Source organism: Plectropomus leopardus, chromosome 6 (genome assembly GCF_026936395.1).
Source record: "Plectropomus leopardus strain MGB_pleo_1.0 chromosome 6, ASM2693639v1, whole genome shotgun sequence".
Lineage (NCBI taxonomy): Eukaryota > Metazoa > Chordata > Actinopteri > Perciformes > Serranidae > Plectropomus > Plectropomus leopardus.
The window spans coordinates 24,909,611-24,936,305 of NC_142181.1; the positions used below are offsets into that span (position 1 = coordinate 24,909,611).

The following is a 26,695-nucleotide window of genomic DNA, read 5'->3' on the forward strand; positions in this document are numbered from 1 at the left end:
ATGAATAATGTGCATTCACCATAGCACATCCTATAGAAAACATACAAACAAAAACATATAGGCTACATGAAAGTGGAAATACAAAATGCTACAAGAAATCTTAATATACAACTCACAACATACTAGTCAGCAATATACACATTATACAAGTGTTCATGAAATGAATGAAGAGCATCACCCTGTGTCATCGTCCTTAATGTGTAAAGAAACAAGCCTGCAATATAACCATTCTCTGATTTCCTATGTTACATTTATTTGTTTAGCTCTGCTGGTCAACTATTTCTTTGATGTTTTGCATTCTATATGTGGTGGATATTATTGACATAACTGCGTTGTGCAAATATATATTGCAAGTATTCAACATGGATCTATGGCAGAGTACTTGTTGCCAAGGTAACAATCAATGAGGATCCAAATAAACAATAATAAGAGAGAATGAGAGCAAAGATAGGAATTAGGCTGTACAGATAATATTTACTATGCATTCAGTTCGGTCTTCATCTCTTTTACAATGAATATGAATAATTTGCCAAAAAATAAATACCACAACGATCTACAATAACAGTTCTAAAATACATACATTTCAGACATATTGATAAAAGAGTGATGTTTTTTTTTTTTTATTAATGTTTGTTATTCAAGGACCCCTGTTAGAAGCACATACATGTGCCTGTAGTCTTTCTGGGGTCCTGCACATTGACATACAGGACATTAAGTACAAGTGCAGACAACTTAAGATATAAAAACAGACTGCTTCACTGATACCTAAATGAAAGATATGAAGGATGATGTAATCGTAGAATGAGCAGTATAATTAAACATAACGGCAGTGAGAGAAACACACTTAGAGACATAAAGTGATAATAAGGAAGGCAGACTAAATGGATAGATCGATGAAAGAATTTGAGGATATTAAAATAAGACATAGCAAAGAATACATGTATACAAGAAACATTATGCCCTTATCTTATATAGCAAGATATTTATTTGTAAGAAAAAAGACAGAGCTACAGAACTAGTGCCCCAGGAATAAGCTGGGAATAAGTTAACATTTTAGCATTCGCAGTTTCTTTATCCTGAAGTCAATGGGTTTTTTTTTAATGGCTTTTTGGTTAGATACCTGACATAAGGTCAGTGGTTAACGTAAGCTGAAGAGACTTTCACATTTTGTTCTACAACACATTTAAAATGTCAGTAAATACTGACATTTGTTAGTGGTTGCTAACAAGTGGTGAAATGAGACTAGAGAACGTCATCACACTGAGCCTCTCTGGAGATGGCTTTGCAGCATCTTTGTGGGGGCGGTGCTGAGTCATGTGATCATAGTGTAGTTCACTGATAGCTTGACGTTGGATTTTTACTTCTGGCAGTTTTATTTAGGCCTCAAAAACCCTAAAAGTGGTGGGCAGTTGAGAAAATAATCTTGCTGAACAGAACATGTAAGCATCATCAACGTTTGTTTGCCAAGCTCATTTTCTGCAATGATCAAAAATTCAATGGAAAATCCCATTGGCTTTTTGACAAGGAAACCAGGGTGATGCTAACTTCCGCGTCAGCCTGCACAAAAACATCATCCCAGGGTGCTCTATTCTCTCATATTGTTAGAAATGTAATAAAGGGCCTATTTAAAATTGTGTTTAAATACCCAAGTTCCATATTTTATGTCTAAAATAGTTAAAGTTTACACAAAATGTGTCTTTTTTAAAACATACTTTTTTCCTGGTGTTCAAATCAGCAAGTTATTAATATTTACAGCAAAACAAATCTTTAAGCGCTGATTGAAAAATTTTTTTTAAAAAGGCACACTTGAAATGGGTAGAAAAGAGGATTTATTAAACTTTCCCCCTCTTTCCCCCTGACAGAGTGCACCAAAAAATAAATCAAACATCAGCTGCCTGAGAGCTCTGCTGCCTAATAAGTTATTCTTGACCGCATCACACACACTGTACTGTAGCAGGTACCGAGCTCTTCAAAATAACAGCCACTAGTGGGACACGTGAGACACATCATGAGAAAGACATCTGGCAGGACGGGCTGCATCACACCAGCCTCTGTTACCAAGGAGATGGTGGAAAGTAGAAGGGGTCTGTCTAAGAGGAGCCTAGTTGTAGGCAAATAAAACTCGCAGAAGATCATACCAACCTGAGGTGCTGCGCTGCAATCTGGGGAAGATTCACAAGTTCTTGGGATCAGCTGGAGCCACGGCGCACGGCTGTCAATCAGCTTCTGCAGTGGCAGCCAAACAGCAATAGAGGGTTTTTATTTATTTATTTATTTATTTATTGACAGACTCCTCCATCAATAAATAATGAGGATGGAAAGCAGTCGTGACTAGTACTGCACGCATCTAGGAATTCATACTGTTTTTGAAGGCTGAGGACTTAAAAAACAGACCCATTGCTTCAGCTCTGTGTTTATCAGCAACACTCATACAACAACAGAAGTTGTATTTCTGATTTATTGATTCAGAGTTTGAGTTTAAAAAAAAAAAAGCAAGAACAAGACACAAGGTTATGTCACAAGTCACAGGTTATGTGAAAAGCCATATACTGTACATTGAAATAAAGTGCTCCATACAATGTCTCTTTGAAATATAGCGTGAAGAGAAACTCATTTGAAGTGTCCAGCAACATATAGTGCTTTATCAAAGGACAAGTGGATTGAATTACAATAAATCCACCCACATTAACACTTTAATTCCATACAGCGTGCTCAAGGTTATCTCACGCTTCACTCACAAAAGCCAGTGTGTGTGTTACAGAGAGGCAGAAAAAACGTGAATTAGAGCAACGGTTTGATCTGCTGTGCTGTAAAATGAGGGATTATTTATGGCTGGTAATCCATTTGAGGAGCAGCTGAGGGCTCCTCTGGCTCACTGATAGACTGTCTGGACAAATACCCACTCTCCTCTTCTGATCTGACCTCCCTCCAGCCATTAGCAGAGGCAGAAGCACTGGCAGGCACGAGACGAGTCAAAGACAGAGCTGGACACCATGTGTCATTCTCCTTGGGAGCCACAGGGGGCGCACTGGTTCTGCCCACACCGTTTGGTAGGACATACTGGCTCCAAGCCTTGTTTCTGCAGGCAGGCAGTGGGATAGCATTAACACTTGGAACAGTGACAGCACCTACCTCAGACAGATTAGTGGTAATATGGGGCAACATGGCTTCTTCAGGGTGTATTTACATTGCAGCAATTTACAACATATCTGTCTTTTTGATTTTTTAAATACATGAGAAGCTGCACATCAAGGTCAAGGTCAAAACCGCGCCTTAAAGAGCGACATGCAGATACATGTCCTGTTGTCATTGTGCCACTGGGTGTCAGTGTGGTGACACATTGATAAAAGTTGTCAAACTCATGCTGAACACAGTGTGGTTTCACTCCTCAGCGACTCCTCTCCGCCCTCCCCTTTCCTCTCCGTCACTCATTCTTTTATCTCCCATCTCATCTCACCTGATTCTGTCTGCGTGTGGGCCGCACAGCTTGGTTGTCAGGGTGGTTCGGTGCCCACGGCCCCAGACTCTGATTGGAGTAGAAGTCCATGGGGTAGGCTTCCTTCCAGGTAGCCTCCTGTAGAGCCACAGCTGCCTGAGAGACATTGAATTGGATAATCGCAAATAATCCAAGAACGAACAAGAAGCTCGAAAACCTGAAAGTGCAACACATGAATGGCGGTACATGATGCTGCTGTTTCTTCCACAGGACTGTATTTGCAGTTTTTGGGCAAAGCAGCTGCAGGTAAAAGTGATGAGAAGACGCAATAGAGAAGACAGGTGTCGTAATATTAAGCACGGATAACAGGCAGAGTTGTCATGTTATCCCTATGCAGCTGCACTGCATGACACAACAGCTGCTGGAGGAGAGCAACAGCACAGGCATGACAGTGCAGTGACATAAGTACAGACTGCTCCATATGGAAGACAAGTGCCTGTGAATATTGATTGTGAATGAAAGGAGCAGCTGAATGACTGAACAGATGAATAAACAAGCGTTGCTGAATCAAAGAACAAATCGTTTGATTGTTCATTTATTAATTAATCTGACTCCTCATTCAATTTTCAAACGAGTTGGATGCAGAAGCCTCATTCCAGCTTATTCCAGTTAAGGGATAATTTTGATGATGTATGGAAATATGGTGTGAAAACAATGCATTTGATGCATTAGATGGTTGAGTTCAAAGGAAACATGGAAAAAAATGCAGCTTGAAAGTGATGAAATCTCAATTCTACTGGCAAATAGCTCATCACAGTTTCACAGCTTGTGTGTAGCCACTGTTGTTTGTTTTGTTAGGATGGGGAGTGCCAACAATGGCGAGGTAGTGTTCACTTACATACTGGCTGCATCTTTAAATAGAAATAGGAAATCAACACACGTGTTGAATAAATATAAGCAATAGCAGTTGAAAGAGAGAAATTATTTTTCTTGCTCTAAACAAGCACCAGAAACTGTTAAAGGAGGGAGGGCTGCAAATCGGAAGCACTTTCCAAAATCTATCAATGGTAACATAAATTATAAATTGATTGATAAAAAACAAAGAAAAACTTTATACCAAACAATACCAAATGTGTTTGTTTTACACAAACAAAGCCCACAACAAAATTGCATATTCTTTGACCGCACTGCACAAAAAACATTAAGTTGTAGAGACCTTAACATATGAAAGGCATTGGCTATCAGTGAATAATACTTTGCTTTGCCTGTTTCATTTTCCAATTGCTGCTGCTGTGCTCTTCTTTCAGACCCCAAGGTGGCTCCTTTGTCGTTAAATAGTTATATTGCACCCTTTTCTTGCATATGTTAACCACTGAAACGATTACTCATTTTTTATATTTCAAAATTAGATCATTATTTGATTGATTAAATTTCACATGTTAAATCACACACTAAACAGCCGTCCAATCAATCATCGATTAATCCCTAAATGGAGGTTATTCTTTGTATTTTTCATGTTAAACAAGTGTAAAACAGATACTATGCTTTCATATTAACACTATATGTTTATTTAAAAGTTCAAATGTATTAAAATGGGAAATTCAGAACTAGTCCCAGTTGAGAACCAATACCAAATTGGCCTATCTATTGAAATCATATGGCTACAAGGTTATTAGTTCTTATTGATGTCAGCTTGCCGTTTTTTCAGACACTGAGGCATTGCAAAAACAATGATGACAATTGCACGCATCTGAGCAAGAAATTACAGCAAGGACAAGTAACAGCAAGGAGTCATGTCAGAGAGGAAGAAATGGTCCAAAGCGTGACTTCATTTCATAGAGAAAGATGACAATAGTGCTGCAGTTATGTCCATGAAATGTTTTCAAGTAACGGTGGAAACACTAGCAATAGGCCATGCATTGGATGCACTATATGCAAAACAAGTGCCACTGCTTCCTAATCGAGCAGCACGTCTGTTACCATGGTTAATATTATGGCAGTGTCCAACTCAGAATAATGTGAGTTGCATCAGATTTGGCTGTTCAAGGCCAATACTTTTCGTTCATTTTTTCCCATACAGTCTCTAAGAATTTGAATGGTATTCAGTGTCCTGCGTTCAGGGTGACATTGACGTCCATGTAATATAGTAGACAAACCAAGTAAGCCCTCTGAGATAATGTAGGCTACCTAAAGAAACAGAATGCGCAACATTACATATCACAAAAACCAGACACTGTATCATATTAAATTGCTTTGAGAAGATCACATTATCTCGAAGCCTGACCGGGCAAAGCCTCTTTTTCTCTGGGCAGCTACCTCCATCTCAGCCAGACTCACTCTGGCTCTGGGTTCGCAGCTGCCTGTACTAGAGAGCAGCGTGAATGCAAGAAGCGCTCACTCTGCAGCTAAATCTGGGGACCAAAATGTCCCCAGAGGTACAATGATTGATTAAGGAATCAATAAGGAATCAGACCAATAAGAAGAAATAAAATGTCACAGATATCAATAAAACCTTACAAACCCATACCCACAAATGTTGCATATATCTGATTTCTATGCATGTGTCTTTCAGGTATAACAAAATAATAACAATACTTTCTTCTTGCAGATCCAGCTGTTTAAAATACAATATGCGACTCACTTTAATACCCCAGTGTTTCCCCCTAAACAAGCAAACAAACAAACTATATACTGGGATAAATTCATTGTATTATTTTTGTCTTTCCCTAAACCTTCTTCCTCTTCTTCTCTCCTCTGCCCTTATTCAGACGCCTCTCATTCCTTTAGCTGTTACCCGCTGCTCTCCTCCTCTCCCCTCTCCCCTCTCACACCACACAACTGCCTCTCTCTGTGCAAGCTAGCTCCTCTTGCTAATCCCTGCTCTGACAGGAGAGCCAAGTGTGTCTTATTGACTATAAATATAACATGAGACGCACTGAAAATAAATGCTGCTGGCCCCCCCACTCTCCACCCCTCTCCTTGCTCACTCCACCCTCCCATCTCATTCCTCCTCGTCTTCATTGTAAATGCCACAGTAAAAAGCATTGAGCACTGAGACATATAACACTCATAGGTATGAGATGGGGGGGAGGGGGGTGAATTAAGACTTATCACGACCGCACATGAGCACACATATAGACACAAGTGCACTGGCAAATTATTTAAATGCACAGACATTGTTCCCAAATAGCTTGCAGGGAGAGAGCAAAGTGAGCTCTCACAAATATAGGGCTTAAGAAAACGGATTGCCAGTTTCCTCATTACAGCGGGGCGAGTTTCAGACTTTGCATGCACCATTATAGACCTCAGTCAGAAACAAAACAATCATCACTTTTTCTTCTAAGGTGAATGCTATCATTATTCTTAATGGTCTCATTCTGAAATGCACGTGAAGGAGGAGCACAGGGATGTTTCGTCGGAGGGGGGCAAAAAAAACAGCAAACCATTTGAAATCACAACCCCAATATTCAAGACAGCAATTCCCCCTCACAGTCATTTCACGAGGACTCACATCAGTGGCATATCTTTGAGGAAAATCACTGAATGAATTAATAGCCGACAACAAACCAGCCAAGTCACATAATGGCACATAACTGCCAAACCCATCACAAAGTAGCTACACCAGCTGCAGCGGCACACAAACAAACGCTTGCTTTGAAATGGATCTTTATGGGTTGCTGTCCGATCTATCTCTCTCCCTTTAGAAAAACAAGACAGCTGCAGGGGGGGCGACGAAGAGGGGGGCTGTGTGGTCTTGTGGCCAGTAGGGGGGGCTAGTCTTCTGCTCATTCTGTTTTATGTGTACTGGTGTGTTTTACAGCAGAGATAGAGAGCGAGAAAGAAGGTGTGATTCCTCATCTCCAGCACAAGCAGGCCTTGATGAGCCCTATATAAATTCACAATCCTGTACTTAACATTGTAGCCGCTCCCTTATCTTGTGTCCTTTGATGAAGGCTTCAGCAGGACATCTGTCAAGGTGTCTGTGTAGTAACAGAAAGGTGTGTGTGTGATGCATGAGCCCCTCTGATAAGTGAGTGACAGCTGTGATCTTGCTGAGAGACTATAAGGTGTGTGTTTACCTCGTATGGAGACAGCAGGGGCTTAGAGAAGGCTGTGCCCCAATCGATTGAAAGGCGTGGACAAGCGATCTGGATCCACCTGTAGAGGAGAGAGAAGGTACAAAATCTGTGTTCAGATGTGCCTCCGTGACTGAGTGCAAATGTGTGTAAAAAAAGAAGCAGTCAGAGAGGGCGAGATCCTATTAGACAGGCAAGGCACATCTGCGACTGCATGCTGCATGTGGATATGTGATGCAATGGGGTTGTGCTGGGAGCCTCCCTCCACCTGATCTCCAGCATCTGTTGGAGAGATCTGTCCTGATTTGCAAAAGCTCTAAAGACAGCCACGCTACACAGTCTGAATGCAATAGCCAGGCGGTGAAAGAGGGAGGCTGAAAAGAGAGAGGGGTGGGGGGTAGAGGGAGGAGGAGGGGGTAGACTGGTTGCGGGAGGCATAAACAGAAAAACACGGAGAGAAAGTGAGCAGAGGTGAAAAGAGGAGAAATGTAGTGAAAGAAAAGAGGGAGAGGTTAGGTGAGTGTGAATAAAAAAGCCGCACCAGCCCGGTCTCCACGGAGGTAGCCTACATAGCTGGCAGACAGGGTGGTGGAGGGGGTGGAGGGACTGTGTATGAGAGAGATGCGGAGGGGGGTGAGTAAAAAAAAAATAGAGAGAGAAGGACACAGATATACAGCGATAGGGAGAGAGAGCAATGAAGACTAAAACAGAGGGAGGGGGGTGAGAAAAGAGAACAGAGGCAGAAGAGAGGAGGAGATTGGCAGGGAGAAAAGTGTTTACTCTGGAAAACGCATGAGAGAGGGATGAGGAGGCCATGGATGTAAACAGCTAGAGGGAAAAATGAACAATAGGAAGATGGAGACAGAGAGAAGCGGCCAGGGCGACGGGGGTTAGCTTTCACAGATCAATGCTATCCAAAGCACCATCTCCACTGAGGGAGCAGACTATCCCTTGTCCTTAATCCTAATGATGGAGCTCCATCAGAAATATTGACAAATATGAATTAAGCTGCAGTGCATACAGCGGCCCTAGAGATAACCTTAAGATCTAGGCAAATGTCAAAAGGAATACACCTGTTTGAGATTTAAGCCGTATGGGTGAGCATAGCAGCATAGACAGAAAACACTTAAGAGAAGAAAACTTTTGCCATAATAGCTTGAATACTTTCATGCGTGCGCGTCTGCGTCAAAATCTCCATCTGTCTATTCTTCATTTTCCAACTTTCACACAACTTCACAAATGCAGAACTGATTGCACCGTTGACTGTCGCTCCCCTCTGCTTTCTGTCACAGAAATATTCCACCCCCCCGGGCAAACGCATGGCATTTTCTCATTTTCAAATAACACTTTAAAAAAATATCTCCCCCTAAAGTGTGAATTTGTATTCATCCTCCTAATTTGAGAGCCAGCTGACTCAGAGATATCTGCAGCAAGCACCAATCTCCCCAGACTTAAATTTTGCCGAGTTGAGATGGAGATGTGGAATCTGAAATATGACCTTTAAGTCCCATCAGCTGCTTCTTATAACCAGAGCCCTTTACGTAGCCAAACAATGGTCGTGTATCGAATCTGCACATACGTGCAGGAAAAGTAACAAATTATATGGAGAGTCAGTTTGCATTTGTGTGTGCACATGTATGTGAGTGGACATGTATATCTGCTGTATTTATTTGTAAATGATGTCTCTGTTTGTAGAATGAGCAGAAAAGAAAGCAAACTCAAGGGCTAAAAAATATGGCCAACGTAGAAGTGACACAAACTGCAGTTCCTTCTATGGCCACTAGAGGCTGGCTCCAAGAGTGAGTCAATCCCTACAGACCCCCACGTGATAGCAGCTAGTGTTAGAGTTATCGTCATCCTCTTGCCCAAAAATGGTCACTGTCATGGCTTCAAAAAGCAAGATGGCAATGGACAAAATGCAAATCGTGAGGCTTCAAATCAGGAGCATGCAAACCAATGGGTAATGTCAGAGGGTAAAGGCAAAGATGATCCCTCCTAAGAAGCAGATAGCTGATTGGCACATGGACCCAGAGGGGACTTTTCTAATATTAGCACAGTGGCTGACTGAATGATGCAGTTCAGTAAAATGCACAGTGTCAGGTATTGCCCCCCAGAATGCAGCCGAAATTGTATTTCCAGCGTTTATTTGGCCTTAAATCTAGCCAGCACAGTAGAGATCCCACATCATGGGGTGCAGCAGAACAAAGCGAGAGCTGGTGGAAAGAAAGAGAAGGAGGTGCAGAGACAAAGGAAAAGTCTGGGCTTTTGTCTCCGGCAGTGAAACCTTGTTTCACAACTTATTCCCAAAAAAAAGATTAACTGACATAAAGAATGTATGAATATGACTTTGGTAGGAACCTTGTTTCTTCAGTCTCTCTCTACAGGATCTGTTTGCTTAAAGGAGCAGCGTGTAATATTGAGGGGGATTTAGTGGCATCTAGTGATGAGGATTGCAGAGTGACCCACAGTGGTCTCCTCTGCAAAACAGAGGGATTAGATGATTTAAACCAGTAAAAACACTATATAAAGCAGTTTCACATTAAGAAACAGTGTTTTTCCAACGTTGTTTGGCTCGTTGGAAATGGGTCGCTAGCCAAGCACCTGCTAGTGTGTGCTAGGAAAGGGTAATGTGGCTTTAAAATAATGCGATATTTTAAGGCTATATCACGGTACATGACATATACCTTGATATTTTTAAATGTCCTTTACACTAATGTTAACTACTAAAATACAAAGTTATTGAATGAACTGCAGTTACAATAAAGTTAAATAAAGTAGCCACTGTCTTATAATTAAGATGAATACACTACTGTTATAATATTTAATAAAATACAGTTATAAGGAAGTTAAATAAAGTATTGTTATAAATAAATAAATTAGAGCAGGACCAGTGGTGCTTTTATTTTGAAGGACCCAGCTCGTCCCGGCCCGGAAGCGTTGATGGTTTGGTTTTGCTGTGAACTTGAAGCTTCCAGTCAACAGATGCATGTTAGTGTTAGGAGAAAGTTAAAGAGATGGCATGGTGCCTTTAAATGTGATTCATTTGCTGTGAGCAGGCAACAAACTAAGAGCTCTCCAGTTCATATACTGAAAAGATTTACAAGTCGCACTGCTGCTCTGTGGTCGCAAAATGTGACTAATTAGTTGCCATCTGAGCTCTGCAGATACAAACACAAGCCTCACCTGCTCACACTACCCCCACTAACACTCATTAAGTTATATTGTTACTGCAGCACCGTTTAACTTGATGATTAATTCTCTGTCAGCTGGAAACAAACTAACAGTTCTCCAGTTCACATATGAATGATATTTGCACATTGCAGTGGTGCTCCATGGTCACAAAATGTGACTTGAATAGTCATAGTCTGGAGCTCTGCAAAAGCCCTGCTCTATGTGTGTGTGTGTGTGTGTGTGTATTTGTGTGTCTGTGAGAGGCAGAGAGCCGTAGAGGAGAGCGAGAGAATTGAAATGCTGGTAGCTTATAAAAACCATGTGACATTTTATAGTCAATGTTAGCAGTATAGCCATTTTAATTTATTTATTTTTTATTTTTTATGTTTTGCACATTGAACAAACTGCAATAGCTCAAGTATATTCACAGTGTTTCCTCTACACTCATTTAGGAGTGGCGGCCCGCCACTCCTAAATCCTACCCGTCGCTCCTTCAAATGTCGTTTTTTTTTTTTTAAATTGCAAATACACCACCGCCGCATCACAGCACAGTCCTGCACTGCGTTGGGTGTCGCGAGTGCTGAGGCAGATAACTATCTTGCTCCGTATCTACTCTTTGGGGTAGATACCACCGCCCCCTCCCACCCCCCAACTGAACTAATTGGTGCCGACGTTAATTAGCTACTCGCATCCAGGCATCAGGTCGGAGAGTCAGAGGAGTGTCGGCTTGAAAACAGCGTGCAACTTACCGGAGAAAAGGTACTTATTAGCTTAAGAAAACTTATAATAGATTTTATTAGTTAAATAAACATTCGCAAAATATTGATGGCCAGCTAAGGTTACGTAGCTTAAGTTAATTGGGCCCGGTGCCAACTCAACTCAGTGTCGCTAATGTGAGTAAACTAATTGATAGCATTAAGCGATATACACGCCATGATGTAACTGCTGACTGCATTTTCAGATGAGCTTGTTCAAATATTTTTCAAAGAAGAGAAAGACACCTGATGAGGATGGCGCTAGTCAGGTATCATTAGCCTTTTTACTGACTCAAATTATGATGGTTAGGTAAAAAATTATGTTCACACTTGTAATCAAATGTGACGTGAGTGTAAATTATCTGACGTTAATGTTTTATGTAATCGTATAAGACAAGTAACAGACAGGGAGGAGCAGTGCAACAAAGTGAAGGAGAGCAGAGTACAGGAGGGGGAGTGCCGAGTGAAGGAGCAGGAGAGCAAAGTGATGGTGCAGGAGAGAGAGATGAGAGTAGAGGAGAAAAACATAAAGGGAAACACAGGCTATCAGGCTGGGACCCTAAATGGGTTGAAAAAAAATAAAAAATAAAAAATAAATTATTGTTTCTATTTGTAGGTGAAGACTGACTTGAGAAACAGGCTGCAGGGGGATCACCTTGCAGCATGTATGCTGCTGAGCATCAATGGGCCACCTCTTGGGGAATTTCTGTACAACAGAGCCTTAGAGCTGTTCTACAAAAAACCAAGAAAAATCCATTGTTCTGAGCCTGGGTGCAAACTTTGCCACTGATTACAGCCTCATCAAGAAATTATTATTTATTGTTTTTATTATTTTATTGTTGAATTTTTGTTATTATTTTTTATTTTCACATTCAGCCTTTAAAAAGCGTCATTTGTTTACGCCGCCACGGCTCCCCGGAGAGCCTGCCCCCGCTGCTGAAAAAAATCCTAGAGGAAACACTGATTCAATATAAGTATATTCAATATATTGCCCACCCCTTACGTGTTCTTATCTTTTCCCTGATAACTTGAAAGAACCAGACATTCTAGAGGCTTTTATCCGGAGCCATCCACAGAGGTCACTTACTCTCTGAAATCAACGGATGAGAGTGTCAAAATGTAGCAATACTTTTATTTTAACAGAGTCAGTGGTGCGTTCAACATCCTGTTGTGTTTTGCAGGTGCACTGTCTGTTAATACGTCGGGGTTTAATTCAGTTCCATTGAAAGCTGCTTAAATGGCATGTAAACATGTTTACATTGACAAAGCAAATGTGAAATAAAAACAAAAAACTGTATGTACAGTCAGTAAAGATCTATCAGATTGTGGTTTATATACATGTTACTGCTGACTGGGTACACCTCCGACACAGCCACAACACGTGAGAAAATGTACCTCACAGTTGCTGCACACCATTTCACGATGTTTTGGAAACCATAGAAAAGCAAATGAACAACCTATTATATTATGTGTTGTTTTGCCAATACATCTCTCAAAATCCTACACACTGGATCTTTAAGTAGAAAGTAAACCCTTTAACACTACGAGACACGCAAGGATTAGAGGAGCGGGATGCAGGACTGGCGGAGTCAGTGTTGTGATATTTAAAGGTAAGGCTGCATGACATTTAGTACTCCTATGCAATGTGAGCTCCAGCCCTGGCCACGCTGCATTACCTGCTGTGGCCCATTACTCCCTGACACTGTTAGGGAGGCCTCCACCTGCATGGCTTTGCTTCAATTACAGTCACAGTCTTCTTGACCCACCAAAAGCAAGAACAATTAACCTTTCAGCACTGTGGGAAAATGTAAAATGCCCACCTCTAATGGTAAACTTAATTGAATTAGTTCAAACAATTCCATTTCAATGGAGGAAAAAAATTAAAATTCAAACAGAAAGATAAAAGACTGCAATGCACAGGGTGGCATTTGAGGTCTAGTTGAGATAAGTGTGTGGGGTGTACAGATATCTTTACAATGGTTTAAAACCTGCTTGGGGACAGCCTAATTACACACTTAAGAGCATATGCTAATGGTGTCTCTCTGTTTATATTAGTGAGTATGTGTGTGTCTAATGACAGAGAAAGCCTGGGGGTGGGCTCTGTACAGTGTGCTGTGTCGGCTGGTGCTGAGCACTAATGCGTCCTCTACCATCCCACTGTCTATCTCTCAATCACTCATTCTCTTTTTCCTCCTATTCCTCCTCCAACCCAGCCGGAATCAACTCAGCTTCACACACCTGGTGGTTTTTAATGTCTATTGTAGCCTTGCGTAGGATGCCTGTGTTCTTAAACTATTCTGAGCTGTGAGGGGGAAAAAACAAAACAAAAAGGTGTAGTTGATAAATAAAGAAATGCCAGAATATTATTAACAGAGGAGATCCACTCTAAGTTGTCCAAGCACGCTCAGAATAAACACATATGGTTACTGACGTCACAAACAGCTGTTTTCTTTTACATTGACTTCACTATGATGAATACATGGTCTCCAACAGAGCTGAAAATTAAACTTGACTGTATTTTTGTAGCGATGGAAATTTGTCTGTAGCATCAAGTATCAAAACCTGGCAAGTATCAAACTCAGGCATCAAAAGTTTCCTTAGATTCTTGTTCTTCTATTCTTTGATGAAACGTTTTGGATTTAATGAGAGCGTAATAAAGTTTAGGACTACTTTTTTGGACAAAGACCTTGGATAACTGTTTAGTTTTCAAATGCATTTAAGGAATTTTCCTTAAATTGCTTAAAAAAGGGTTTTGTATAAAAACATGTAAAAAACCAAACAGCTATGTTCAGACTGCAAGCAGAAGTTGCCAAATACTTAATCTTTTGTGACTCAAATCTGTTGTTTAGTAACAGTGGGAATAGCACAAATCACACGGAATCTGATCTTTTCAATTCTGATTTTAGTTACTTTGGCTACGTTCACATTACAAACTCAGATTGTTGTTGCTCTCATGTGACACAGATCTGATTTATCAAATAAGAATGTGAACAGTCTGGGCAGAAAGATATGAACTGGGGGAATATTTGGACTTAAGCATTAAGACCTGTACTGTGAACATAGCCTTCCATATGTGGTCTTAAATGACATACAGTACACGTCAGAAACCTTATAATGCAACCTCAGTTTGAACAGTTCTATTGGAATTCATGGGACTCTTGCAACACTCACAGGTGGGCCACCTGAACTGAGTATCTCAATGCATGAGTCTTGTGAAGACACACTGATAAATGTAGTTACAATTAGCAAAGGACACTGTGAATTTTGGAAGAAATTGTTTCAGGGAAGCCATTCATGTCAGGATCCTAACACTCCTGGTTCTGACTCCACATCCAAACACAACAAATAAAGAAGTAGTAGCCATTGCTCCACAAAAAGCTAAAATTAAAAATTTGTCTCTCTTTCTGCTTGTTAACATTTGCTCACAAATTTACTAGCTCCCAAAGCACATCAACTTATAACTGAAACCATAAGCTCTTACTTCAGCAGCTTCAATTTATACATCCGTATGAAAGCAAGCTCTGTGTGATGTCTGTATTGGCATGTTCAATTCACACTGAAATCTCATTTTGGCCACTTTTAAAAAATAACGTCCAAACAGAAAAAATGATATGATTAATACATCTGTATTGAGCACTAAGGCTTGCAGTCTCAACATAGCAAAAGTGAGAGAGTTTTAGGAGAGTGATGGAAATTCAGAAGGTGTGTTAGCACCAGTACTGAAAATTCCCATATGTTACTCAGCCCTAATCTTCAACAGTACAAAGACAAAATTATTGTTGCATTGCATTGTTATGTATATACACCTCCAGTAAATACTACCTTCATGAAGGTTTGACTGTTCAGTTTCTGTTGAAACTGTTGTTAAGGTGTATATTAAACTTTGATTTTTTGGAGGCTGTGGTGTTAATATTTTGTCCTCCTCATTTGTAAGAATAAAGGTAAATTAAATATTAAAAACATCTAGAACTATACATGATTTATTACATGCACTTAGCTAGGAGTACAAACTAAACTGGCAACTGGGTATAAAAGTATATATTCCTATCTGATATAGAGGACACACAAAATTGGCCTTAATTTTGTATTCAAACACTTTTGTTTTCTTGACATCAATACCATAAATGCCTCTTGAAACAGACCTTGTTGAGAAGCTTTTTGTTCGTAATGAGGGTTTGTTTTGGTTGGGCGAATCGTGCCTGACTTACATAATTTCGGAGTTGCACTCATCGTCATACGTCAGTCTGAAGAGGAGAGCCAAAAAAACAAAGAAAAAAACTGCTTTTACTGTGATGGCTCGCAAACACACGGCCCCCTCAACTACCTCTGCATCTCTCTCTCCAACTCACTCTCAATCTCTCTCAGACCTTCTGTCCTTCTCTCACCCACTCCTCCCTCACACATCACACTTCTCATTACTCCACAGTGAGAGGCCAATCTGAGGGAGTGTGAGGAGTGTGTGTGTGTGTATGTGTGTGCCTGCCTGAGTGTTATTGGAGCTGTTGGACATCAGTGTCTCAGTAACTCCTCGTCCAGGTTCACCTCTGCTCTTCTGGTTGGAAGTCAGATAAATTGGAGAAGCTTTACCTTGAAGCCTGAGCTCTTGATATTTCATTGGAGAAACTTGAGGAGTTTATTTTAGAAGACGATGTTAAGAGCTATAAGTAGCATGGCCTAGGTCATAACCTGCCTCTCTGATTATTACACAACTGCATCAATAATGTAATCATTTCATAGTGTGTATGGGCATGACTATGTGTTATTATGTGTGATGGCTTCACAGTTTCCTTGGGTTCAAGAATGAAGCATATTTTTAGACTCATGGTAAGATTTTTTTGAGTTGAAACAGAATTTGGAGCCTGCAGGTTAAAAAAAGGAAGGGGAAGGTTAATATATTTTTCTAATTTTTATTACAGTCTATACAAAAGCACAGATTGAAAAGTAAGAACTTGAATAGACATTCAAAAATAAAATTACTATTCCTATACCTCATGTGCCAAAGCTGAGGAAATTGTATTAAGCATCCAAGTTCATAACGCTGTATTTTTTGTTTTGCTACGAAGGCAAAACGATGGAGTCTCACCAAGACATGAATGCCAATTTTGTTTATGAGGCTATACACTCTAGACTTTTGTTTGTCAGCTCCTTGTTATGGTACAAATTATGCTGACTCCTCAGTTATGTGTGCAATGATGCTTACAGAATACATTTCAAATGTTGTTGATTGCAACTTTTAGGTGACGACTTGCTATTGATCATAATAGCTCTGCGGAGGTCCACGATGTAAAAGATAAATTAGCCATTCTTTATGACAGAGAGACTCATTAAGAGTTTGTAAATGAGGAAAACAATGAGCCAAAGGAAGAAGTGTTTCAGCGATCTGCAGAATGAAAAAAATTCAAACTTGTAGGTTACATGACAAGGACAAGGAAAAACGACCAATTACACAGTTTGAGAAGCTTTTCGAATTTTGGCAGTTACAAAAATGAAATGGCAACTATTTTCACTGTGTAAGAAAGAATTTTAGCCTCCAATGATTTATGCGTTGCGCAGTCCCTCCAGGATTTTGCAGACTTTTTCTGGGATTGTTGTGGCCTAAAATGTCTGGGTTCAAGGCAGCGTTTCTAAAAAAGCCTTTTGCAATGAAAATGCAGGGTGTACATGAAAATTGCAAAAACAGTTGTGAGCCTTAATTATGACCACTCAGTGCTTCCCACTGAGTACAATCTATTTGTGACTGGAGGGATCTGCCGACAATAAGCTATTGCTGCCATTCAAAGCAGCACTGAGTGATTATTCCTGTGAGCTGCTCTCTTTCTGTTCTTTCTGCCCAATTAGCACAAGCTAATACAGTGGCAACCAAAAACAAGCCGTTCAATGGTACCAACAATGTCACACGGCAATGAGGAGTGAGTAAATCAATACGCTGCACACATCTCTACAATGAAATGAGATTTTACCCATTTTAAATAGTTCCATTTGTGGTAAAGTTTCAATATGCATATGGATTGGCTGAATTTGCCATAATTGTTGCGATCACAACATATTAAAAGACAGTGCACCTGCAAAACACAACAGGATGTTGAACGCACCACTGACTCTGTTAAAATAAAAGTTTTGCTACATTTTGACACTCTCATCCGTTGATTTCAGAGAGTAAGTGACCTCTGTGGATGGCTCCGGATAAAAGCCTCTAGAATGTCTGGTTCTTTCAAGTTATCAGGGAAAAGATAAGAACACGTAAGGGGTGGGCGATATATTGAATGTACTTATATTGAATATGGAGGAAGGAACTGATTTTGGTATGGCTAAAAAGTATCATCAGGTGTCGTCAGGGGCAACAGTCCAAAATTACTGGCTTCTAGAAGGCGACCAGAATATGGGCCATTGTCCTTGTCCATCTGCCAAAGCCAGATGGAGTAAAAACCCATCACTTTCTCTCAATGAGTAGCATGCGTCCTGTAGCATGTGTGTGTGTGTGCATTACTTTATGTATATGTTAATACTTACGCATCTATATCTTGCATCAGATCCAGCTTCCCTGGGAAAATCTCAGACAGAAGTACTCGGCTGAAGGACTTGCCCAACGACTGGAGTCTTGACTCCAAGTGCTAGGAAGAGAAAGAAGTAATATAAACAAACCAATGGAAAGGTTTGCAACCCACACATAAACAGTTTTCTCTAGGGTTTGTGAATCTTAACAATACCAAATAGTAAGTTAAAAATCACACAGCCCGTGACTTCCACACACACAGACAGGCAACCTAGGGTAGCCAGTAGCTTTTACTTTACTGTTAGTAATCTCAGCAGGAAGACCATTTCATCTAGCTTTCAGCCTCTGAAGCCTTATGTATCCATTTTCTGCTGCTCAAGTCTACAGGATGGTGACAGCAAGTTAAGCAAGGTAGCAGACAGATTTGTCTCTTCAGCCATGTCTTTCAGCTCCTCTTGGCATTTTCACGCCAGGTGGGATGTGTAATCCCTCCATCATATTCTGGGGCTTCCTCTAAGATCTCCCTCCACTTGGCTCTGGCCAGACCGCCTCCACAGGGAATCGTCTGGATTAGATGTCCAAACTACCTCAACTGGTACTTTTCAGAGCACCTTACAGATGGGTGTTCAATCCCCTCAACCTGTCGCTATGTGCCCAGACACTTAGTGAAGAAAACTCAGTTCAGGTGCTTGTAGCCACAATGCCATTCTTACTGTCTCTATTTAGAGCTCAAAACTTAAGGAGATGGAAGAAGAACTTCAGATCAAGCACTTCTACCTCAGACTCCCTAATCACAATGCTTACATTGCTGCTGACGCCAGAGAAAATCCAACTGTCAATCTTGTACTGCATCCTATATTTACTATAGACTATAGGTCTAGTCTGCCAGGGGACTCCCTATGATGCACTGAGCTCCACTCTCCTTCTCTCTCTTCATTTGCAAACATTCATGTCCTATTACTGCATATAACTAACTCAGCTTCTTCTCCAGAGCACCTTTGTGGAGCACAAAGGTGCTCTGGAGAAGAAGCTGAGTTAGTTTTTTTCTAACTCGTTTTTTTCTAACTCTTTTCTTATAGATTTCTCAGATCACGGCTGTGCCTGATCGTGGGTTGTGGTTGTGCTGATGCTGTGGTCCTGCCTGGTGCATACAACTATGCTATTATTATTAGTCATACTTCAGCTATTATTTTACACATATTAATATTATTGTTACATACATAAAATATATGCATGTAACATACATAATATCATGAACTACTTTATTTTTATTTATTGTTATTCATATTTATTTTACTATTGTAATATGTAATGTTATTTTCCTCTTTCTCTCCCTCCACCTCTTTCCCTCTCTCTCTATTTCCTATGTATAATTTTATCATATACTACTGTAGTTATATTGTTCTTTACAGCATCTATTACATGTCTGTCCTCCAAGTGGGAATTCCTCCTCAGCTGCTCGTTCTGAGATCTCTATGATTTTTTTCTCCCCGTTGAAGGGTCTTTTGGGAGGAGTTTTTCCTTATCTACTGTGAGGGTCCAAGGACAGAGAGATGTCGTATGCTGTAAAACCCTCTGAGGCAAATTGTGATTTGTGATGATAGGCTTTATACATTAAATTGACTTGACTTAAATAAAAAACGTGATACTTGTGAATTTCTTTACTTTTGGCATTACCAACCTGAAGGGAGGGATCTGGTGTTCTTAGCCTGAGTATCATGCCAGCAGACTCTCGCAATCACTTCACACTCAGCTGTGATCCATTAAAATGAGTTCTCGAGGTCAAGTCAAATTTATTTATATAGTCCACTACCACAATTTGCCTAAAGGTGCTTTACAATCTGCACAGCATATGGCGCCCCTGTCCTTGAAACCCATGCTGCAGAAAAGAAAAAACTCCGCAAAAACATGAGGGAGAGCAAATGAGACACAATCCCTCTCCCTGGATGGATGGACATGCAATAGATGCAATGTGTACAGAACAGACAAATATAAATAAATAAAAATAAAATTACAGTATAGACAATCAAAATGCAAATAACGATACATTGAATGTTAACATTTATGCTGAGAATGGATCAAGCTGCCTCCAGGTGTCGCCAAAAAGCTAGAGCCTGAGCCACACAACCTCCTCTCCAACATGTGACCTAGAAAGAGGACAGGCTAAACAAACCCCCACAAAAAACTGAAGTACTTCATTCACAGGTAACAGCCTGACAGAGCCAAAAGAACTTCATTGTCACCAAAGGTGCATGACTCACGTCACCTACCTGCTCTCTCCCCAGTCTTTGTAAAGTCTGTTAATAAAGATCACAGAACTATTAACAAAGAAAAAGCCAGTACAACTCCCACTGAGAACGCACTACTATCTCTTGCTGAGAATACAGACACAACTCTCACTCTATTCTTTAAGTATGATGCACGACATCCTGAGGTCACAATCATAACATAACCTTGAAACTTTCAAATCCAGAAAACAAGTGAAAGGGCTGGTCCATTCTTAGACACACTGAAGTTCAACACTTCACTCTGCAAACAATGGTCAGCCTTGTCCTCAGTGACTCAAAGCTGTAGATGTGACCTTCTTTTTTTAAGGTAAAAACTCAAACACAATTGTACTCAGAAAAGGAATTATGTTTGACCTCACACCTGTGTGGCATCTCCCTATTCAGAAATACTGGAAAAAGAGAGTCCAGCTAAGAGTTTGGCTCTAGATTTAACACTATGTGTAGAAGTAAGTCCAACAGTTTTTTCAGCAAGGGTTCAGCACACTGAAACCCTCAGCTTTGCCTTACATTTCGCGATACATCAGACCCCTACACCACCCCGAAGGATAGTGGGTCCATGTGGAGCTGGCCGCACTTTACTTAATCACATCGAGCCAGATTAGGCCCCTTAGGTACAAGCTCATACACCAGCATGGCAAAATTAATAATTGGGCCTCCTGGGCACAGGCCCAGGGGCCTGAAGTGTCTGGTCTTCATCTGCAAAGTGTCACTTAATCAACATGTACTGACCAGGAAGAGACTCAAACGACCATTAACAGACACAAGATGACAAAAAAAGACACAAAATGACCTCAAAAGACGCAACATGACCAAAAAATAAACAAAATGACCTACAAGATGCAAATTGACTTCAGAAACATAAAATGACCCACAAGAGATGCAAAATGACCTAAGGCAGACACAAAATAGACACAATATGACATCAAAGAGACAGAGAATTATCTAAGGGAGTCCAAAAAAGACACAAAATGGTCTCACAGATAGACAAAATTACCAGACAAACAGTTGTCAGAGACAGAATCTGACACACACACACACACACACACACGTACAGTGATCTCAAAGTAATCGACGTAATCCATTCCGTGAATATGTCGATTCACGTAATGTGCGTCAACACGTCGCACCGTTTCACACAGGGCGCGTCATGAGAGCGTGAGCAGCGCCGGGCTGTTGACTCGATACCACTTTATACTGCATTTTTAAGTCTCTTTCTGTCGTCACAGAGATGAGGACATACAAAGGTGTTTGTCGTATGTCTACTTCCTTGCTTCCCTTTCAAAACAAAAGCTATCTGACTGCATCTCTGTGGACAGAATGCCACCAGTTGCTGATACAATGCATTTTATTTTGAAACATTTATAGGATGGGGTTGTAGGCTGTGCAGGAGCTTGTATAACTTCATAAATGAGTGGACTATGTGCTTATAAATATGAAAATACAGCACTCATATCAGCAGGCAGCGGTATGCCTTAGGGCCAAGTTAAGGCTGGACTATTCTGATGCAGAAAGAATGAACTAGTTATGATTATTACTTCAAAGTAGGGCTAGACAATATGACCTCAAATCAATATCACGACGAACTGAACATTTTACCTCAATTATGATTAATGAACGATTATTTATTTATCAGTAAATTATCCAATGTTATTATCCAAGAAATAAAGGAGGACATTTACAGGTTTATTTGACCATGGCATATTTCTTAGGTAAATTTAAGTACGATGTGCTGATAATAGGCCAACCTCTCCTGACTGCAGGACTCTGACTTAAACTTCTGCTGTGCGCTATTATATGTTTTTCTTTGGAAAAAAACTTTTGAGTAGGCATACCGACAGCCTGCCAACATTTCCAGTTAGGGAAAGGTTGAAAATAAAGCAATGTGCCTTTGGCCCCAGGCCCCCGAATCACTACATCTGCCCTTGGTAATAATAACGAGAGCTCAGCACAAGCGGCTGGATGAGACATGTAGCGATGCCCTCTGGTATTTCTAAATAATTCCATCCAAAGTCTGACTAAACCTGAGACTAAAACAAAGAAGTCTGTAGAAATCTAAAGAAGACACTTTCGCTGAATATTTTTCTGTTTGTTTATTCAGACATGTTGGTGCTGTGAGGAGAAGCTCTGCTCTGTTTGTCTGTCTCTCTTACTGCACTGCTGTGGGACCATCAGCTGTTTGATCTGCGATAATGAAATGGTGTGAAAGCACATACAACTCGGTTGTCAAACACTCAGCTTTAATCTATAGTCACTCTGTAGTCTTTCACTTCATTACAAGACTGTTCAACACTTCTGCTGTTGCAGTGTTTTGGTGTGAGATTTTCCTTGGTATCGTGAGAGCATAAGACAGAGCCCAAAAGCGTGAGACTCAAGCCAGATGCGTGGGACTTGGCAACCGCGGTGGGGAAAGGATTAACAGAATTTTAACTAAGCGAAATAACCAACATGGGCAATATTATGTCAGTTAGAGGTTCTGAATGTCTATTACAATTATTTTTCGATTAATTGCCCAACCCTACCTAAAAGAGATACAAAACGACCAAAAAACACACAAAATGTTCTAACAGACACTTAATTACCTGAAAGAGACACAAAGCAACTACAAAGAGACCACAAAGAGTGTGTCTTGTCCCTGTGTAGGAGAGGTGGTGGGGCCTTTTGCATGTCTGTGCCCAGGGGCCCATTGTCAAAATCTACCCATGGACACCAGGCCTAACATATCAATAAATGGAACTGTTTAGCCATTTCAAGGCAATCCTCTCCCTTTGCTTCCTTCCTTGAAGTTTTGGACATTGATACTTGTACTGTGGTGTTTTTTGGGGATGCAGAAGGCAGCCAAACCATGTGAAGAAATCCCGTAAATGCTCCTTAGGTGAGATAAAGATTTGAGAGGTACTGATATCCACTGCCTTTGGGAGTATCATGAGTCTACAACTGTGCTCTTATAAGAGATAGCTCTGTCCCCTTACTTGAGAGGTTATCTGACACTGGTACTTCTTAATCTTGACAGATCGCTATGGGAGAGCTGGTGGGTCTTTTTATTCAAATCCCTCTTTTTTTAATCCATCCTCTCCTGCCATCTTAAAATGAAACTTTTCCCTCTCTGGTTGACATTTCACACATCAATGTTAATGTCACCTTTCAAGTCTGGATATTTACAAACAGGAGAAATCCACTGATATATACCTAAGAATGTATACTGACTGACAATACCTAGCTGTGGAGTGGTTTTAAATCCTTTTACATCTAGTAGTCCATGTATTCTACCATACTATATTTATACTAATGAGGGACATAATTATGTGATGAACACAAACCTCATAAAGAAAGTCAATCACAAAGAAAAAACAAGAGGGCTTATAAGACAAGGGGAAAGAATGAAGAGAACGGGCAGTGAAGCAGAAGCAGTGGGTTAGGAGTGACCAGAGAGGGCTTCTCGGTTGATCAATTGGTACCCCCAGACAGGCTGGTGTGCATGCTAATGCATACTAGCTCGTACTTGCAAAGACTTTGAGTTTCTCACTCAGAACTCTAATGGACCAGCATTAGCGTATGCACACAGAGGATCCAAAGGAGGGTTATGGTCCTCTGGGCACAGATATGCAAAAGGCCCCACCACCTCTCTGCCATAGGAGCAGGACACAGACTTTTTGGTGGTTTTCATCTCTTTGTAGTTGCTATGGTTTTTGTGTCTTTTTTGGTCATGTTTGTATCTTATTTAGGTAATTTTGTGTTTCTTTTAGGTGTTTTGTATTGCTCTGTAGTCAAGTTGTATCTCTTTGTGGTTGCTTTGGGTCTCTTGTTGGCAATTTTGCCTGTATTTGTGGCAATTTTGTGTCTCTCTGTAGTCATTTGGGGTTTCTATGTAATGATTTTGGGTGTCTCTGTAGTTGTTTTTGTCTCCTTTTGGCAGTTTTGCCCATTTTTGTGGTCATTTTGTATCTTTTTGTGGATATTTTTGGTCACCTTTAAGTTGTTTTTTTTTTTTGTATCTGTCATTGTTTTGGGTGATTGTTTTGGGTCTCTTCATAGTCTTTTTGTGCCTTTTGTGGTTGTTTTGCCTGTCTTTATGTCTCTTTGTGGTTCCTTTGCATCCCTTTGTGGTCTTTTTGTGCCTCTTTATGGTAACTTTGAGTCTCTTCCTGGTTGGAACATGTTAATTTAAGTTATGTCTTGAAGTTGAAGGTCAAGGGTTCCCCTGACACTTTTGGCCCTGAGGCTTCTGCCGGGTAAGCAAGATCAATAACCCATCCATTGCAGGATCTATGCATATGTTTCACAGGATTATTAATTTTAATCTTTTGATTTATGTTTGGAAGTTTGCTTACTAACAAGATGAGCAGCAATGAGATTTCATTTATGATTAAAATTCTTATTTTACTAGGATTGTGCTATAAAAAATCCCCTAATGATATCAAATCGATAAAATATATTTCTTAGAAAACAGAGCCCTAGCATGAGCACTTCAATAAAGCCAACTTTGAGAACAACAGCGAGATCAAGGATAGGATTTTCTACTGTTTGGCTGCATCACCCTAAATGTGAAATAACAAGCTCCCAGTAAGAAGACTGCTCATCCTATCAGTGCTTCATGTCACCAGGCCACTTGTCACACTGCTAAATATTACAAGCCATTGCAAAAGTGGCCTCGGGATATGTAGACTGTTGTGATAAAATGAGCACATAGACTCTTACCTCCATGACTTTCGGGCTGCCCTGCCGGCCCAGCGTGCCCATGATCAGACCCCATCTCTGGGCCGATCGAGCCTTGTCAATAGCCTGGAACCTCAAGGCACGCATGGCTTCATGGTCATAGTACTCCCTGGAGAACACCTTACTGTAGGGGTCATATCTACAAACAAATACGATACAAAAAGGCAACAGATGTGAATGGAATGTGTTTATAAACATAAAAAGACAAACCACATTATACACATTACCAGCTATTGTTCAGGTATCTATCTTGAGGAGAGAAATGCAAGAAAAGATGAAAAAAAATCCAATCATGAAAAGCCATCAAGTATGACAGGAGTTACTGTATCTTAGGAAAAATGGAGGTATTTCTGAACATCTAATCTCCTTTTCTGCGGTACAAGGGGTTCACTTGAGATTAGAATCTTGTTTATGAGAGAGACCTGTGATATGTGCGCCAGTGCATATGTCTATAACAACACCATTTCCCTTTGCATACAAAAAAGACCTCATCAAAACAGAACTTCATCCTCGCAAAATGTTATTATGGCACTGCAATAAGGCAGGTGATTAGGACTGCAAGAGATTATTTAATGTAAATAGCATTAGAAAAACCTTTTCCATAGATAGTTTTTATGCATTCTTCTAAAGACCTGAATGGGTTCTAACATCATTTTATTACTTTTCTCCTTACTTAACCAACTTTTGCTCTTAGATTACTGTTATTCAGTTTGCATGTTATCAGTTGATCCCAAATTGTGTTAACAACCAGGGTTCTCACACATTTTTATCTATGAATTTGAAAAACTTTTCCATAACATTTTACCTTATTTTAATGACTTTATTCAAGTAGTTTTAAATGGGTAGGCCTATATAGCTTTATAGCCATACATTATTACACACTTCTCTACAGACTTGTAGTATACTTTATAGACTTGCATTTATGTGCTTTAATTCATCTTTTCACTGATCTTTTTTTCCATCTTGAACCTGCTTAATATCATAATTTGAATTTATATTTTTTGTTTACTGTTGCTTTAGTTTTCACTTGAATTGGTATGTTTTTTGTTTTTGTAATTTTTTTTTAAATCTCTATTTCTCATAATCATCTGTCTTCTGTCTAATATGTTCTTGTGTCTGATCTCTTGTTTAATTCTACCTTAATTTTCATCTGGCCTTAGTTCCACATTGTTGTTTGGCTTCTATTGTTATATTGCCCCAGGGTTTTCTTGCCTCTGCTTTTGTTGTTTGTCAAAGCATTTTGTAAACTCTATTTTAAAAAAGTGCTATACAAACAAAGTCATTATTATTATTAGTATTAACTAGCTGCCAGGTATTGTTAGACTAGTTTTGTCTGTAAATAACCAAAATGCTAATAGCCAACTGTTTGATCTCAGCTGAAAATAAGCATCATTTACCCATTTACCACACTGACAGTAAATATTCATCTATCTTCTGTGTCCCAAATCTCAGTGTGAAAGCCTTGGTTAACTCGCTACACAACAACTTTTGAGCATTTTTCGTTTTTTTTCTCCTGATGTTACAGCATGATTCTTTTCCCCGAAAGAAGGTGTGGCCTTGGTGAAGATGACCTCATCTATTTGTATCAGGTGATGCTCGTGACATTTCAAATGTCACACAGCCCAGCACCAGATTTTAAAACAGTAATACAAGGTACAACTGTATTTTGATGTTAAACATGTTTTGATGTTTTTATGAATACATTTTAAACAAAAGCCTAAAGAATCACAACATATCCATAGCATCTTGTTAATTCCAAACCA

At 40.1% G+C, this 26,695-nt stretch overlaps 1 protein-coding gene across 3 annotated transcripts in view; it reads right to left on the reverse strand.

Annotated features, from left to right (window-relative positions):
- Positions 1–2,863: 2,863 nt before the first annotated feature.
- Positions 2,864–26,695, reverse strand: part of dph1 (diphthamide biosynthesis 1) — a 207,580-nt gene continuing 183,748 nt past the window's right edge. For 2 of the 3 annotated variants that reach the window (XM_088079073.1, XM_088079074.1), the window contains 5 exons: positions 24,915–25,071; positions 17,949–18,049; positions 7,516–7,594; positions 3,458–3,592; positions 2,864–3,079 (listed from right to left, as the gene is read on the reverse strand). In XM_088079073.1, coding sequence (XP_087935199.1) covers positions 2,999–3,079; positions 3,458–3,592; positions 7,516–7,594; positions 17,949–18,049; positions 24,915–25,071 — 553 coding nt within the window. In that variant the 3' untranslated portion in view covers positions 2,864–2,998. The other variant, XM_088079072.1, reaches the window with a different exon arrangement.